At 44.7% G+C, this 18,732-nt stretch overlaps 1 protein-coding gene across 3 annotated transcripts in view; it reads left to right on the top strand.

The window, feature by feature from the left end:
• Nucleotides 1-12,942, top strand: part of OTULIN (OTU deubiquitinase with linear linkage specificity) — a 33,286-nt gene extending 20,344 nt beyond the window's left edge. For all 3 annotated transcript variants that reach the window (XM_081131635.1, XM_081131636.1, XM_081131637.1), the window contains 3 exons: nucleotides 3,235-3,360; nucleotides 5,833-6,102; nucleotides 8,674-12,942. In XM_081131635.1, coding sequence (XP_080987761.1) covers nucleotides 3,235-3,360; nucleotides 5,833-6,102; nucleotides 8,674-8,868 — 591 coding nt within the window. In that variant the 3' untranslated portion in view covers nucleotides 8,869-12,942. The remainder of the gene's footprint in view (nucleotides 1-3,234; nucleotides 3,361-5,832; nucleotides 6,103-8,673) is intronic.
• The last annotated feature ends 5,790 nt before the right edge of the window (nucleotides 12,943-18,732 follow it).

Below are 18,732 nucleotides of genomic sequence, written 5' to 3' on the forward strand. Positions count from 1 at the left end.
TAGACCCACAATAAGTATGACAATGGATCTATCTCAGTTTACCCTGATCCTTAGTCTTTCTGAAATGCTGAGGGCCTCTTCTGAACACAACCCTGTGTCTAGTGACAGTCATATGCCCTGGCCGGATCATGGCACAACACCTCTGGTTATTGTGTGTCCATGGGTCTTTTAGAAGACCTGGCCAGTTGTGGGGACACAAAAAGGTTGCTCCAGCAGGCAGGTTGGAGGGAATCTAGTTTCAGCGTTGTTAGGGTCTACGGAACTGTGCTGGCTTAAGTAACCCACCTCTTCAGCTTTTGGGGCTGGACAGGTCTTGGGACACCTAAGTTTTTGCATGAATCTGTAGAGCCAGAACTAGCTTCAGCCCATGGCCACATCTATGCTAAACATCCCTTGACCTCAGTGTACATTCCATCAAGGATTCATGTGATCCCAGTGGAGCCGTATTTTGTTGCCCAGGAACACGCACTCTTTAGCTAGCTGTATTTAAAAGTGTTCTCTGTAGCATTTTGCCCTCTTTCGTCGCTCATAGAACAGGGCATGAAAGGGATGTGGGAGAGCTGGGCGAGGAGGCCCTCCCCCAAGTCTGATCTCAGTGGAAGAGGGCCTGCACTTGGCTTTCTGCCGGTGCTCTGCTCCTCTGCCTTACTCCCTTCTCCGCCTGGAACGTTGGGCTTTGTCCTCCTTGCCCCAGGACAGTTCAGCTGTCCCTCACCTCCTTTCATCTTGCCTGGGCTCCCTATGTGTTTCTGCATCTGTCAGATCCCAGTTTTGGTGTTTGACAGCAGTCAGATTATCTATCCTGACCCCAACCTTGGAGGTGCTTGGTGTGGTTGTTCTTGGAACAGTGCCTGGGTCCCTGAGAGGTGGTGTCCTTCAGGTAGATTCCTTTGGTTTCCAAGTTTTCTAAGTTTTAGAATGTCTCTGAGTGGGTGGGACCTGTGACAGTGTTTTCTTAGAGTGGGTTAGACTGTACAGTATGTTGAAACTCATTTTATGAGTTAGTTTTAGGGATGGCACATTTTTATTTGCTATCTTTTTAATCATGGTGTTGATTTCAAGAGTTATAGACACTTGTTAGAAAAAACAGGCTGTTTTTATAGTTCAGTCACAAATGAAATTATACTTAAGCTAATTACCTACTTTATTCTTAAATATTTCCCATCATTATTTCTTGTTTAAGTTTTGTTTCTTGCTCAGATTTCTCTTATTATAACAGAAGTCCAGACTTTCTCTGCGTAGGAGAAAAGAATGGCTAAAGTTTCATTCACTGCTTTCTTCTGAATAAATAATTCCACCTCAATTATTTTTCTTTTTGTAGTTTCTTTTTCACACCTTATTTTTTGGACTTTCTCCACTGTCTCCCAGAAGTATGCAACCTGTGCTGGAGAGTTACTCTAGCGACACTTTGGGCAATACATGGAAGGAACGAGAAGACAGACTTTTATTGGGTTTCTCTCTGCGTAATTAGATCTTTGGGGTCTCCTGAGTAATTCATTTGAGTGTTGTGCATGCTTTAGATACCTGCACAGTGTCCTGTGATGCTAAGGTGGGCTTCTGGGCTTCCCTTTACTGGGTTCCTAGCTCACATCTGTGTAGCCAGAATTCTGCTCACTTGCAGTTCTCTGTGCCCAGTTGTGATTTCAGCTTGTTGCCACTTGAGGGCATTTTAGGTTCTGGATAAACCTGGGAACCTAATTGAAGGTTTGCAGCAGAGTTCCCCACATTCTGAAATGCAGGACAGTGTGGCGACGGAGCTGGGTGGCTCTTGGGTGGGTGGTCATTTGTTGTCACGATGAGCCTTCCCCCCCCCCCCCCCCCCCCCGCTTAGTGAGTGAATGTGGATCAGCATCACTGTGGTAACCCCAAGAGGAATTTGCATTCCCATTGTGGTTTTGTTTTTTTAGAGATGAAAGGACCTTTGTTTTACGTGATTGCTATAGATTGAGAAGGTAAAACTGGGATTATCATTTATGGAAGGGTCATCAGGGTCTTAGATTCCAGAAGAACTGAACAGATGATCTCATTTAAAACTATTTACAACTGTTAAACAAGCTCAGGTTCCACATAGGATATTGTAGGAATTAATTATTCTTTAGTGATGTTTTACTTGGAGGTGAATATTTGTTTCCTTTATAAATTTTATAGCAGTGACATGACATGCCTATGCCCAACCTAATTATATGGATTTTTCTCCCGACACACCCAAAACTGTTAGGAGAGTCTGAGTTCCCATGCTGTCATCCATCAAGTTTTGTCGCAGCTTGCCTTTCAGACTCCAGATTCCACTCATGATTGGGGGAAAATATCAAATGCTCTAGGAAAAAAGGGAAACAGGCGAAGTATTAATTTAGCTGTAATTTCTTCTTTTTTTTTTTTTTTTTTAATATTTATTGAGAGCATACTATATGCCACTTGTCCTCATTCTTTTTTTTTTTTTTTTTTAAATATATCTTTATTGATTTGAGGGAGAGACAGATAGAAACATCAATGATGAGAGAGTCATGGATCGAGCCCACAACCCGGGCATGTGCCCTGACCGGGAATCGAACCCCGATCGCCTGGATCCCAGGTCCACGCTCAACCGCTGAGCCACGCCCAGCTGGGCTAGCTTTCACTTCTTTAATGAGCTAGGCCATCAGTCACAGCTCCCCTAACCCCTGCTTCTTACTCTCAGTGGTATTTTTTATCTTATTATACTAAGCAGTTGAACTAGATACAATATTGCTTCATTGAATATTAAAACTTTGAGTATATGTGTTAATATCAAAATTAGGTTTTATTTTTCTAATCAGGAAGGGACCAGATTTTTACTCAATCCTAAACCACCTCACATGCTCCAAAATGCCTTTTAGAGTCAGGCATTAGGGAGGGCTAGGGAGTTTGCCAGCGAGTCCAGTGGCTACCGGAAGGTTTCTGTGAAGACGCTCCTTTACATACTCTCACAAATTGCTGTGTAGGGCTCTTGGCTGGGGTCATTGCACAAGGTAGATTATGCCCCTGTATCTCAACCTGAACTACCATTTCACGCTAGCTGTCCTCCTTACAGTGGTACTTTCTGAGTTCCTGACTTCCAGATTTAGGTGATCCATCCTAAACCACATGACAGGTTTGCAGGATGAATTCTGGAAATGAAGGTCTGTTTTGTAGGCTTTGTGGTTTCTTACAGCTTGGAACGTGTGATGGACTTTTTGGAAGGTTAACGTTCTTCTTCTCTGTTTTTTGATACTGCAGTTACCAGAAAAACTCATAAGTAAATACAGCTGGATCAAGCAGTGGAAACTTGGATTGAAATTTGAGGGGAAAAGCGAGGACCTGGCTGATAAAATTAAGGAGTCTCTCACTCTGCTAAGGAAGAAGGTTTGGACATGGATTTTCCTTTCTCTGAGAAGCGCAAACTCCTGCTCCTAATGGCCCCAGCACACCATTTCTTGTTTTGTTTTTTCTTGAATTTATTGGGGTGACATTGGTTAATAAAATTATGTAGGATTCAGGTGTACAATTCTATAATACATCATCTGTGTATTGTATTGTGTGCTCACCACACCAAGTCAAGTCTCTTTCCATCACCACTTGTCCCCCTCAGCAGACCACGTCTTAGTCCTCACTAGTGGACTATCAAGCATCCTTGGCTGGTTTTTAGGCAAAATAATTTTGGATGAACACAAACTCTTCCAGTGAGGTCTTTGGCAAAATTGAGAAATATCAACATCTTGTATTCTCAGAGGAGATATATTTAATGAATTGTTTAACTTTCTTAAAAGGAAACCGTAACAAATGTAGTCTTTGTGCTAAGTCATACTAACAAGTTTCAGCAATACTCTAGTCCACATTTCTTTCTTTTTTTTTAAAGAAAATGCTTTTATTGATTTTGGGGAGAGAGAGAAACATCAATCTGAGAGAAACATTGATCGGCTGCCTTCCTCATGCTCCCTGACCAGGGATTGAGCCCGTAAACTGGGCATGTGCCCTGACTGGTAACTGAACCGGTGACCTTTCAGTACCCAGGACAACACTCAACCAGCTGAACCACACCAGCCAGGGCTAGCCCATATTTCTTACAGTATTTTCAGTGATCATGAATTCGTGTACCACAAGCTCCATGCCACCTCCATTAGACTTTTAGCTCCATGAAAGACTATTGCTTTATAACCAGCGCCTAGACCTGAGCCTGACACATAATAGGCATTTGGTAAATACCTTGTTGATGAATGAACTAAGGACCCTGACTTCTTGGAACCTAGTTTGTATTTACAATCATAAGAAGTATTTACTGGAAAATACACTGTCCAAGGAACACTAGTGATAAGGAAATGGGAGGAAGAGAAGGACAGGGATTTTATTGTTCTTGCCTGTTAAGCAGAGCATAGGATTCATGGGGGCTGAAGGCCTGTGCTGCCCTGTCTCTGTGTCAGTGGAGGGTTGAGGGCAGGGCTCTGACCCTGGGGGAGTGAGTGAGTGGGAAGGCTCTACAGCTCAGCCACTGATGATGAGTTCCTTTTTATCTCTTTTTAAGTTCTTGTGAAATTGCAAGTTTTGCTTTTTTTAGTGTGTCTGCTGTAACTAGATCCTCATTTTGGGGAATGTTTAAGTGATTTCAATTTACAATAATACGAAAATGATTCATTAATAATCTGAGCCACATTAGTAGCACTTCCTATTGGCCAGGCCGTGACTAAAAGTTTTATGTATTTAATTATTACAGCTACCAAGGTATTGTTGCTATGGTTATCCCATTTTACAGATGAGAAGACTAAGGCCCAGCAATTGGTTAATGCCTTGCAAAAGCCACCAGCTGCTCTGGCGAGGGCTTCATTCCATGCTGACTCTGACTCTAGAGCCGTGCTCTTGACTGGCAGCTTATCTACTTCTGGAAAATAAGTTCCAGCTTTCAACCCACATGTTGGAGAGTCCTGTGGTGTAGTGATTACCATTAAAATTTACTCTTGAATTTAAAATTTCAATGGGTTTCAGAGGAACAGCGGTTACTGGTGATTCGTAAGGACTAGTGTTCTGTTGGCACCTTTCGTCCTCATTTCCTTTAGCTTAAAGTGACGTGCACATGGGGTCTTCTCGTTCACATACAGAGCTTGCCTGTTTTGATTGAATACCTAACACTTCTCTATTCTTAATCAGCAGTTAATAAGAATTTCCTGAGTGGATTTATTCATTTGAAACTCACATATAGATATATATATTTTTCAAACGAAATGTAAAGCATTTATTAGATGATCACTAAGAGTAAATGGAGGCCCTTAACAATAAGCTGCGCCCTTAAAATTTTCATTTTCTAGACCTGCAGATTTTTAAGAGGTTAGAAGGTTAAGTTTAGTACACTAATACTCAGGAGACCCCACAGTCTTCCTTGCCCATCTTCATTTTTGAAGGTTGGCTTGGAGTTTCTGGGTAACTGTACCTGTAAGCCCCTTACGGAGAGGAGTAATTTCAGCTACCCTTCACAGCTTCACCCCCAGGCCTCACACGCACGTTAGGTCACACGCACGTTAGGTCTTCCATGAATATTTCTGATTGACTGATTCAGTCACATTGCCTGGGAAGTTAGGGTTCATAATTGCCATTCCACGGTCCCAGTGTTTCTCCTTAGTACATTGTTCTTTTGTTTCAAATTAATGGGGCAAAAGCTGAATGAGGAATTTGTGTGGTCTGAAGAGTAGTACCATTGTTTGAGTTGGAAAGTTGAACGTTGTGATCATTGGTACGTGACCCATGGTTGCCTACTTTTGAAAATGATTTTGTGCTCGTAGTATGGAAGTATACCAGGAACTTTTAGAACAAAAATGTAATTATTACGTAACTTTTTTTTTATTGCAGTGGGCAGGCTTGGCTGAACTGAGGACTGCTGAGGCAAGGCAGATAGCTTGTGATGAACTGTTCACAAATGAAGAGGAAGAATATAGCCTTTATGAAGCTGTAAAATTTTTAATGCTACACAGAGCCATTGAACTATATGATGATAAAGAGAAGGGAAAGGAAGTACCATTTTTCTCTGTGCTTCTGTTTGCTCGGGACACATCCAGTGACCCTGGACAGCTACTGAGGAACCATCTAAACCAGGTGGGAAACACTGGTGGCCTCGAACAGGTGAGTTACTACCTTTGGGAGTATATTATCCCAAAATACCAGCATTAAGCATCAAACATTATCTCACAGCTTTTTGGGGTCAGGAATTCAGGAGCAGCTTAGTTGGGTGGTTCTAGCTTGGGGTCTCAGGTGGTTGCAATATGAGGACTCGAGTGGGGCTAGAGGATCCATGTCCAACATGGCTCACTCACCTGGCTATTGGCAGGAAGCCTCAGCCCCTCACTGGTAGGTGATAGTACCTTGCCGTGTGGGGCTTTTTATAGATAGGGCTGCGTGAGTGTCCTCACAACATGACAACTGGCTTCTCTCAGAAAGTAGTTCAAGAAGACAGGAAGAAGCCACAATGTCTTTTATGATCTATTCTTGGAAGTCATACCCCATTACTTACACCATATTATATTTTTTAGCAAGTCTGCCCCACACTTAAAAAATTGTGAACCTATTTTAGAACCACCATGGTTATCTCAGCCTGGGCTTTCTTCTGCAGGGCGGTGGATGGGATCAGTATCTTTGGTTCTGGTAGTCTACAAAAAAAAAAAAAAAGTCATCTAAAGGGCCTCTTTTAATCTTGGCAGCTGTAGCTGTATTAGCTACAAATATAGAAATGGAGTCACCTTAGCCAGTAGAGCGCAGCCTGCTCTTGGACCTTTTACAGATGTGCTAAGTTTGGAGTTTACACAGAGACCCAGTGTAGTACTGTCCCGTGAGCCAGCAGTTGACTCACTTTGCACTTTCTATCGTTGGTGAGTTCATTACGTTGCCCTAAAAAGCTTTAGTCTTTTTTTAGCAGAATAGCCAACCACTAAAGTAGCCTTAAGGTTATCCTTCCAAAGTGCTACCTTCCTACTTCCATGGCTGACTCTTTGGCTTGCCTATTCCTGGTTCTGTAGGAAAGAGCAAAGAGATGGTCAGGCAGGATTGAAGATAATTATTTAAAAATTTATCTGTACTTGTAATGTAGATGACCTACGTCTCCTGAACGTAGCTAATAACTTGTAGTAAAGTGTGTTTTGCATATCAGACTAAGTTAGTCCTTTCTGGGTCTCCACAAGGTCTGCTGTAATGGAGAGTCCAATTTTTAAAAAACAGCTTTATTGAGATATAATTTACCTACCATAAAGTTTACCCTTTTAAAGTGTGCAGCTCAGTGGTTTTTAGTATGTTTACAGAGTTTTGCAGCCATTACAACAGTCTAATTTTAGGCCATTTTATCACCCCTAGAAGAAACCTCATACCCATTAGTACTCATCCCCCATTCTTCCCAGTCCTAGGCAGCCACTAACCTATTTTCCATCACAATAGATTTGCCTGTTACAGACATTTCATATAAATGGAATCATATAATACATGGTCTTTTGTGACTGGTTTCTTTTACAGCCTAATGTTTTTAAGGCTCATGCATATTGTATCATGCGTCAGTTCTTCATTCCTGTTTATTGACAAATACTATTCCATTGTATGGATATATTATGTTTTATTCACCCATTCATCAGTTGATGGGTATATGGGTCATTTCCATTTTTAGCTATTATGAATAATCCTGCTATGAACATTCATGTACAAGTCTTTTGTGTGGACATGTTTTCAGTTCTCTTGAGTATAGGCCTAGGAGTGGAATTGTGGGATCATATGGCAGTTCTTTGTTTAGAGATTTGAGGAACTGCCACAGTTTTCTAAAGCAGCTGTATCATTTGTCCTTTCTACCAGCAGAGTTTCAGAGTCCCATTTCTCCACATCCTCACATGCTTCTTTTTTATTGAGGTGAAGCTCACATAACATACAAATAGCCTTTTTATTTTTTTAAATATATCTTTATTGATTTCAGAGAGAGGAAGGGAGAGGGAGAGAGAGAGAGAAACATCAATGATGAGAGAGTCGTCATTGATCGGCTGCCTCATGCATGCCCCTAACTGGGGATTGATCCTGCAACCCGGGCATGTGCCCTGACTGGGAATTGAACCGTGATCTCCTGGATCCTAGGTCGATGCTCAACTGCTGAGCCATGCCCGGCTGGGCCAAATAGCCATTTTAAAGTGTACAGCTCAGTGACCTTTAGTACATTTACACTGTGTGGCCACCACCTGTATCAAATTCCAAAATATTTCGTCGCCCCAAAAGAAAAACACATACGTGGTAAGCAGTCACTCCCCCACATCTGTCTTTTTGATCATAGCCATTCTAGAGGCTGTGCAGTGGTGTCTCACTGTGGTTTGTATTTCCATTCCCCTGATGACTCTTCATGTGCATATTGGCCATTTGCATATCTTCTTTGGAGAACTAGCTATTCAGATCCTTTGCTCAATTTTTAAACTGGTCATTTTTTTTGTTGTTGAGTTGTAAGAGCTCTTTACAAATTCTGGTTACAAGTCCCTCATCAGACATGATGTGATCCATTCTTGGCGATTTGCTTGTTTATAACGGCCACATGTAAGAGGACTGGGGCTGGACCCACAGGGAAGAAGAAAGGTTTTTGCTTAGCTGTCATAGCCTGGGATACCTGGGATGGAGCTGGTGGTAAGTGGCATCTTTCATGGTTGCTGCCCCCTACTTACTCGTTTGGTCTCCCCCCAGATTGAAATGTTCCTTCTCGCCTATGCTGTGTGCCACACCATCCAGGTGTACCGGCTCTCCAAGTACGGCACTGAAGAGTTCATTACAGTCTACCCCACAGACCCACCCAGGGACTGGCCAGTGGTGACCCTGATCGCCGAGGACGATCGGCACTACAATATCCCCGTGAGAGTGTGCGAGGAGACTAGTCTGTGAGAGACGTGCACCTGGACAGCCTGGCAGTGGGGCCAAGGTGTGCACGCAGCTCCTTGGCGCCACCCTCGGCCTGCTGGTCTCTTAGAATGAATTACACGAACTCTTGGACCCTGTCAAGTGGCCTGGGATATTCTGAAGACTAACTTTTGATAATAAGAGTTAACCAGGCTTTTCCCTCATGATGCAATATGTTTTAGTGGGGCCCTTCAGAGCACACCTGTTGGAAGGTGCAAACTACATTTTTTTCCGTAAATACTTTCGTATCAGGAGACTCGTTTTGGGAGGAATATTCCTTATATCTCAAATCAAACTTTCTCTAATAGTAAACTGGCTTTCAGTTTTTCTTTTTGAACAGTAATTTTTTTTGTTTTGGTGGTAATGGGTCTCTCTTGTGCCCTTCCTATGCAGTCTGCTTACGCAGTGTATTTCTGGGATCTGTTAATGGCACAGTCTGAACATCCTCTGATAGTCTCGTCAAGCAGTGGTTTGGATTTACATAATAATTAAAGATGTTCTAAACAGATTATTTAATAGAAGATTAAGAATTGGGTCCAAAAGTGAGTTATTCAGAGGCTGAAGCAGGAGCTGGAGCAGGAGGGAGGCGGTAGTATCTGGAAATTCTTGCTATTCCAGTACTTGACAGGTGTTGAGGCCACAGCCACACCGGGTCTGATGCTGGGTGCAAGTGGTGCTCTGTAGCTGCTTGTAGTTGAGTTCTAGTGTCGGGAGCTTTTATTACTGTGCTCATAGATTCACCATTATAGTCAGAACAGTGCTGAGACCTACCTGCGTTTTTAGAGGAGAAAGCCAAGGCCAAATGAGCTCAGGCACTTGAGTTCAGGGTGGGATGAGCTGGATCCAGGTCTTCCTGTTCCCTTTTCATGCTGTTTTTTTAGGGTGTTTCTATTGCCAAATTCATCTGCAGGTAGGGGATGAGTAGCAGCACAGTGTCTAAGGTTTTTCATGAGTTAGTATAAGCAGAAGTGACTAAAACTGAGTGCAAAAGTATGGCTGAGCCATATCTGTCCTTGATTTGGTATGGAAAGCCTGAGGGAGGCAGTGTTCCTGGCCGTGAGTGATTGCCTGCATGGTCACAGGCTAGCATGGTGACCAGATAGTGGTTATAGGGCAGCCTAGCTGAGCATGGTCAGCATGAGGGCCTGAATTGTCCATGTGAGGCATGGACTGTGGACACTGTTCCCAGTAACCAGACACGTCGCTCTTTAGGGTTGTATCAGCAGCTCCTGAATTGGCTCAGCATTTGTGGGGTGGTGTTTCCTTGAAGTACTGAGCTTTACTTTAGAATAACTTAAATCTTTTTATTTGGTCCAATTTAATAAAGTTTATAATCTTTCTAATCTGTTTTTTTCTCCAGAGGGGCAAACCTTTTTTAAAAATCTAAGTTTTGCTTTCACTTAAAAATTCAAATTCTTAGTTCAGAAAACTCAGAGGCCACACAGAACTGTGCAGACTGTTACATTAGTATGTTCCCCATTACCTCATCAGTAATAGTCACCACATTTTGGTAGATGCTAATTCACTGAATCAAATTCTCTAAATGTGTGTGGATTGGAGAGGCTTGTGTTTTTCACTGTGAAATGCAATGGTGCCTCGGATAGGAGGTGCCTAGAAGCCAAGTTCAAGTAATAATAATGACTTCTTGTTGGTTTTGATGTTTCATTTTAGTAGTTGTAACACAGGAAATAGGTACCATTCATTCTTGAATATTTTTAAAAGCTTTAATGTTTAGGTTGAACAAAGCAGTAGGGATCTGTGTTCCTCTGACTTTGTTCATACCCACTGTTGAATTTAATGATACTCATGATAATAACACGATCATTTGTCTTTGAGTTTTGAAAATAATCTAATCTCAGTGAACTTGAACTGGACTTCTGGGCAACTTAATTGTTTACATTTTATACTTTTTTCTTGTTCCTGTGTATGATATTGTTAGAGTGTGTGCAGAAATTGTGGTCTTCACCACCACACTGATAAAAATTCAAAAGGATGAGTTTAACTTATTTTCTGTCTCAAGGCCTTATTGTACTGCTCTCAGACTGTTGTCCAGGCTTAGCGGGATCATAGCATGAGAAGCAAAGCTGCAATGAAACAGAACCTCAGGAAATATAGATGGTTGGCCAACTTTAACATTTCTTTGTTGCACCATGCAACTTCAGTTACCCAGAGTCCTAATCCCATTTCTTGTTCCTGGTCTTGGGCTGGTCAGGTGACATGAGCAGAATGGAAATTAAATTCAGATCAAAATGGATTCAGGAGGATAATTACTTAGAGGGATCTCTAAAATGATTAAACTATCTAAAAGGAAGGTAGTGGGAACTACCCTGTGCTTATTTTCAGTCCAAGAGTTTATTGTAAGAGTTCAGAGGTTTTGGACCCTACGATTTTAACAGAAAGATGATCTCTCCCTTAAGCAGGCATGACTTACACCTTTGAGCTCATTTAAGGTGCATTTAAACCTAAAAGAATTTCCATCTAACAAGTTCCATGGAATTAACATTGCTCCTTCGGAACTCCTTCCCGGTCCCCCTCCTCACCTACATATACAGCGTCCATTCATTTCATTCATACACATGGAGCAGTGATGGCAGCGGTTGAGAACAAAAGGCCAGTGTGTGGTCTTTCACTTACCATCTAGGTGTAGGGGGAATTTGATCTGAAATGTTTGCAGTTTCTCTTCCTTTGGATACAGCATATCTGAAAATGTTTTAAATGCACAGAACAAGACTGACCCTGTTTTCTTTATATAGCCATTTACACTTCTATTATACTGTTATATATTCACTTAATGCCTGATGAAATTTTTCTTTGATTAAGGGAAACAGACATTGCCTTTGCATTCTTTCATTAGTTGTTTCCCCTCCAATTCTAGAGCTTATCAGGTAAAATCTGAGGCCACATGAGTCTAACACCTCTGACAGAGAAGCGACCTTTGCGACGAAACGACCTTTGTGGTTGTGTGGTTTGGTTTTTTTTAAGAGACTGTGTTATTCTCCTGCTCTCACCCTCACCCCAAGGTGTTGTTTTCCTTGTGAGCTCGTAGTTTAGTTTTTAAAGATCTTCCAGATAATGACTGTGAAGTGCTGCTGTATTGCATTTAATGATCTAGTTCCCGCCCTTACCATGGCATATATGTAGGACTCCAGTAGTCTCCCTGGCTGTGTCACTTTTCTGATGTTAAAATAAAGTTAAATTATTTTCTCTCTTAAGCAACACTTTGCAGATACTTCCCCTGGAAAGCCAGAAAGTATTTTCAGAAGTATATACCTCCAGGGCATCTCACTTGCAGGCATACATAAAAATAAATGCCTTTTAAAAAAGATCTGTGACTACTGTGAAGTGAATCTGAAATGTGAGAAACGCCTGGAGTCCCCAAATAGTTCAGCAGAAGCAGGGCCCAAGGAACTGTAAGAGGTGAACTGAAGAAGGACTGATTTTAGATGAGAAATCCCGCTTAGAAACAAAGCAGCAGATGCCCAACAGACCTGAGCTTCAGTTAGAAACGGATAAAAGTCTGAGAGTGGAGGGACTTATATGCGTGGGTTCTGCAAATTCCTTTTTTCTAAAGTTAATAAGTCCCCATGTAACAGAAGTGTAACATTTAATGCTTTACGGAAACCTCATTGTTGATCTTTTCTGAGGGGATGGAGAGACCAGGGAGTCAGTGCTGAGCTGTACGGAGAATAAAGGTGGGCACCTCTTTTTAATGCTTGTGTAATTCCATTTATAAGCTGGAGCTGTGAAAAGCACAGAACTAAACTGGTTTGACTGCCCAGCACCCTGTTGGCAGTAGCATTGGGGGCAATGTGGGCTCACCATGCCCAGGAGGGGCGTGTGTGTTGTATGTGCATGCACGTGCGTGTATGCGAGTGCTTGTGCTGGTCTGCACTCCCATTGTGACTGTGTTATGCGCAGGAGGCCTCACAGCAGGGGCCCAGCAGACTTGGGTATGGTGGAGGGGAGCTGTCCCATTTGTATTTTTTTAATGGTAAATTGAAATTTATGACTGGGAAGGATGGAATGGATTAGCCTGTATAATTAAACTATACAGAGTGGCCATTAAGTCTGGAAATACATTAATTGTATTGAAATGTCATATCAACAAACCATTTGTTGTGTATGTGTCTGTTCCTGGGCCTTATGCCACCTGTATATTTAAATATTTTGAGCGCTCATTAATAGCCAGACGATTAATGGAGAACACTGACTGGAGTTTTATCTCAGTCCTGTTGATTTCTTGGGTGTAAGTCTGGGTCAGGGATGAAATTGCCAAAGCCTGGGTAATACAAGGAAACGGTCAGGGGCTTGGAATGTCAGTTGATAGTCGTTTCCCTGTGATTGAACTTAATTATGAACTTTAAAGTAATTTCATATTTAAGGGTTTTATATATTGAACAATGCCTTCACATAAATGGTGCTAAAATATGGTACCCCTCCCTTTCAGGAGCACAGCAGTCCACGGTTCACTTTGATTTTTCTGAGCGTTTAGATACGGGAACAAAGCCAAAATGAATGTATTTAATGAGTTATCTGCTTGTTTCCATTGCTTTTATTAAAATGTTTTGGTATTGTCACCTGCACTTTAGCAGCTTCTAACTTTCTATAATGCGAATTTGGAAAGGAAACCCTGGGACTGATGCCCAGGGGGTGGTTCCCCCTCTGCAGGCTGGACTGGGAAGGGAGAGAGAAGTGCAGGAACATGTGGTGTGAACCTGGGCATGCTTGTCTTGGCTTGTTTAGCCAAGTCTCTGTTTACACTGTAAAATGTCAACATTTGTCAAAAATTCTCCTGCTCTGAAAAACATGGCCCCAGGCTCTGGTCAGTTTGGGGCCTCGCCTCCCACCTGCATCTGTGGAGAGACACCTGGGTCGGGGTGAGAGTTTCCTCTGTAACTTGCTGAATCTCTTCTTCACAGAGGCCCAGATGACCTGTGGCTTCGCTGTAGATCCCCTTTAGCAACCCTGGCCACTGAGGATTGTAAAAACAACTAAAAATAAACAGAAAATAAAAACTCAGAAGGCTGGCTGTGTTGCTGTGGTTCAGTGCCTGCCTTTGAGGACTTGGGGAGTTTGGGGTCCAATGCTTTAACTTTCCAGCACCCCAAGACAGGCCTGTGATGCCCAATGCCTTTACATGCCAAACCCATAGGAAGTGCTCCCCCCAAATTAGGTGCCTGGTTCTGGACTTGGGTCTGGATTCAGTAGCAGTTCTATCACCCATTATTAGGGTGAGTTCCGGCCAGTCACTTGACCTCTCCTTTCTGTCTTCATCCCCACCACACAGCCTGTCTTGGGTGGGAATGGGGGTGAAGTGAGGTAAAAGCACTTGAGAGACTGAGGCCGGGCAGCAGCCATAATCCAGACCCAGACTTCCTGGGTGTTTGCCAAAGAGAGGCCTGTGGTCCGTGCGACATCTGAGGTGTTCAAAACCATTCTGACTGATGGAAATGCACTCAGGAGTGTTTTAGCAAGAACTTCTATGCGTTGTCTGAATCAGACTGCCACTGAGAGAATGATTTGGAGTGGGGGAAGACGGTGGGCTTTCAAAGGTATTCTTGGGGATAGAGAACGAAGGATGAGCCAGTAGAGACCTGCCTGCCTGTTAGTGGAAGAACTTCTGCCCCCAGCACAGCCCCAGAGAGGCAGAACAGAATTGGCCCTTGGATGGAAAAACTGGGTGACACTCAAGCCCCCAGTGACTAGAGCTGATCGAGGATTTTTCCGCCATTCCCTCCATGACGCTGCAGCCCAGCCCTCCACCCTCAAGGATGGCTGTGAGGTTTGGTGACAGTGGTCTGCTACTTTACATTCATTAACAGTTTAGAATATTTCTTACAGCCTAGGATAATGCCTTCCAAATACTTCTGTAGTGCCATCTCCCCAAGTCAACTAGAATGCAGTTTAGGGCAGATAAAGTGCTCTCGTGCTGTGCTGTGCTGTGCTGTCCTGTATATTTAGGAAATGGCCCTCCTCAAAATGTCAAAATGCTGAGGAAATAAAAAGTAAGTACACTGTAGTAGTTGTCAGTTTATTTACATGATCGCATCCTAATTGTGCTAGATGGTGAGAAATAATGATATACTAAAGGCTTTTTAAAAATCTGTAAGAAACATATTAATACCATTGAGAATTTCAAGTTGTCACAGTTGTAAGTAGTGCTATAATGAGCCTTCTTATGAATCTTTTTATGCACCTCTAAGTTGAACTTGGTTAAGGCTCTTTTTTTTCTTTAATATGTCTTTATTGACTTCAGAGAGAGGAAAGGAGAGGGAGAGAGAAACATAAATGATGAGAGTCATTGATCGGCTGCCTCCTGCATGCCCCCTACTGGGGAGCGAGCCTGTAACCCGGGCATGTGCCCTGACTGGAAATCGAACCTTGGTCTCCCGGATCCTAGGTCCATGCTCAACTGCTGAGCCACACGCCGGCCAGGCCTTGGTTAAGGCTCTTGAAACAAATTTCCAAACAACCCTCCAAAAAAGTTGCAGGAATTTCACTAGGGGTAATTTCATTTTTAACTTTGACAATTCAGCAAGAAAAAGAAACGGAAAGAGAAAGACATCTCATTTTAATTGGCTTAGATTTAGTAACTGAACATTTTCCTTCGATATGTATCGGTCCCTTGTATTGCTTTCCTGCACTGCTTTTCCACGTTCTTTGCCTGTGATATTAATCTCTTAGTTGAGTGTGCTAAAACATCTTCCACATTTCCCTCTGAAGAAGTCTCATAGATTGGCATCCTGGGGAGCAGGAGTGCTGGTTACCTTAGGCCTTTGCCCACACGGAGCTCTCTCCAACTCCTTCATCTTGGCTGTGTTGATAGTTGGACTTTCAGTCTACACTCCTTTACTGGAGCAAGGCTGAGCCTGTTTGTAGAAGTCATTCTCGGGTCATTCTCTGGGAGCCATCTGCTCATGTCCTTTGCCCATCTGTCACAGTTTCTAACTAGACTGTTTGGCTTTCCTATCTGTATTTCACAGTACATGTAGGGGTGGTAACATCTGGAGGGGAAGGCTGACAGAGGGGTGATCAGGGATCCGTGTCGAGCCCTTTTGGTTGCAAGTGACAAGAACTGGGTCAGGTTATTTTAGGTCATGGAGGGGGTTGGAGAAGGTCACAGGAGGGAGGGCTGATGTGCAAGTGACCTAGGGTCAGAGCATGTTCAGGCAAGGAAGGTATGAATGCCTTCATTGATTCACTGAAGAGTGCCTGGTCTGGGCAGCACAATTCCAAACTCGGGGAGCTGGCCCAGCTCTCCCCTTCCTGTCCCTCCCTGGCCCTCTCCTATCCTCCCCAACCTTCGAGAGCTCATGTGCGTCTGTAGCAATGAGCTGAACTTGCACGACTCCAGGGGTAGAATCACAAAGCAACTTTATTTCTGTCTCCCACAGTTCAAGTAGAACACCTCCCCTCGCCAGGATGAAAACTCAGCCGTCCCATGACCCTTCTGAGCACACCTGGATGATACAGAGACCTTGTAATCATTTTAAGTTGCCAAATGTGATTCCAGTTGTAAAGTGGGAATTACCCATCTCGTATAGGAGTCAAAGCCATGACTAATTGCTAACCCCCTGTCTGGCCCTCGGAGTTGGGGCAGGAAGATGGAGGCAGGGCAGGAGGGCAAGGGAGCAGACCTTACCCGATGGCTGCCGTCCTAAACCAGCCTCCCTGCCTGGGCTGGGTGTTCTCGTTGTCACATTCTTGCCTGGGGTTCTCTCTGGGATCTTTGGAAACCCCTTCACCCCCAGCTCAGGGCCTCTCATCAGCAGCACCCTTGACGTGGCTGGTGCTCTCGCCTCTGGCCCACCACTTCGCCTCTGCAGCGATACCCCTCTTCTTTCTCTGAGCCCTGTTTACCTGCTCAGGACCAAAGACGACCCAGGTCAGCTTGTTGATCTGTGAGGCCCAGGTCTGGTTCATGGGAAGGAGCACCTTCTGCTGTGTCAGACTTGGCACGTGCCAGCCAGCCCCAGAGCCCCTCTCCTGCAGCCCTCTGGCTGTCAGATTTGACAGGACACCTAGACACGGAGTCCCCACTGTGGTAGGGGCCCATTTCAAGCTCCCCGAGTGCCTCCCGAAAAGTGCTATCCCTACACTTAAGGTATTGAGCTACTCTCGGCCCCTCCCCCACACGTGCACACACCCCTGAGGAGGAGAGGGGCTCCTCTGCAAAGAAATAATCTCTACAGACCCTTTTTCTAAATATCTGCTCTTGGTCCTTTTATGCCCTCATGGTGGACTAGGAACAGAAGAGTCGGGGAGAAGATCTCAGAATGGGGCCAGGTGTTCAGATGCCTGCAGCAGGAGGCTGGGTCCCAGCAGGAGTCCCCATTATCTGTTGCTGCTTCTCTTTGGGGGTCAGCACCCTCCTCCTCCCTGGCTGGGCTCTCGTTTACTACATGTAGCCCAGGCTGAGCCTGGTGCCCACCCATGTCGGTATGGGGCTGTCTCAGCAGCAATCCAGGGCCTGAATGAGAGGAAGGCCAGCCCGCAAAGACAGGAGAGGTGGGTGGGGGGTGGGTGGCAGACTGCTGAGAATGGTGGTATGGGTCATGCACTGCAGAATTCCAGGAGGTGTCGTCTACATCACGGTCCATGGGGACGTGAGCCCGGAGAAGGCTCCCATAGCCTCCAGGCCCCAGGTGACCGGGGTGCCTGGTTTGAGGACAAAGGGAGGGAGAGAAGTGAGCTGGCTGGACTGCGGGAGGGTGGGGCCTGGAGCAGTTTCTGGGTGGAGCTGAGGTGATTCACCTAGTTAGGAGAACGCATGCAGTGGGGCGGGAGGGGCTGAAGGCCAAGCCCGCTCTGGGCCCCTCTGAGATGTTGGGAGGTGGCTGGCCTGCGGCTCGGGAGCAAGACAGGGCTGGGAAAGCAGCCCGAAGGATCACCGTGTGCATTTGGAACTGGAAGCAGGCCCAGATTAGGTCACCTGGAGGCATGTGGAACCGGATTCCCAAGTAAGGTGGGAGTAAGCCTGGGGCCTGGGCATGGGGACCGTTTTCATTCTTTTCCAAAGAAGATGGAATTAAACAGCGCTTAGAAACAGTTGCGTGGCGAGAAGGCTGCTGAAATCTGGGCAAAGGCAGCGTGTGGGGGAAGGCAGAGCAGAGCCACGGTAGGACCTGGCCTTGCCAGGCGTGGGGGAGAAACCACTCTGACTGTCGCGCATGAACTTGTGAGCTTCTGTCCTGCTTTGACTCAGTCGTGCACAAACTTGTGAGCTTCTGTCCTGCTGGGGTCTGGGCGCTGGAGCAGCCTGGAGCCGGCCACAGCCAGTGTTGCTCAGCCACTTGTGTTCCGAGCAAGACAGCTTTTCACATGAATGAGATGGAAGAACTTAGGTGTGTGGTGTGAAGTAGAGTTTAATGATAACCGTTGTATTTGTTCATTCTGCACTGGTCTTTGGATTCAAAACCCCCAGTGGGACTAGAGAGGATACAGAGGGATGGACATGAGACACAGAGGGAGAGCAGATGGGGGTTAGTGGGATCCCGCTGGTGGGGGTGGGGTGCCATGGAGTAGAGTTCTGGGTGGATGGTAAAGTGATGCACCTGCGAGCACTATCAGGTGGGAGCGTCATGAGAGGGGTGCAGATTTGCCCTCGTGGCAGTACTGCCGTGGGGAAATTCACGATCTGAGGCCAGCACAGCTCCCCAGTCTGACATTAGAGCTGGGCAGGAAGACACGCCATCTCCCAAGTGCCATGGTGGAAAGAAAGATGACTTCCTAGACTTAAAATCATGGTAGCATTAAAGCATTAGAGGCAGTAAAAGGGAAGCACGGCAGAGGTGGGGCTGAGGCCTGGGATTTTAACTCAAAGACATGTAATAAAGCAGCTCAGGAAAA

The sequence above is a fragment of the Miniopterus schreibersii genome (assembly GCF_964146895.1).
Source record: "Miniopterus schreibersii genome assembly, chromosome: 3".
NCBI classification, from domain to species: domain Eukaryota; kingdom Metazoa; phylum Chordata; class Mammalia; order Chiroptera; family Miniopteridae; genus Miniopterus; species Miniopterus schreibersii.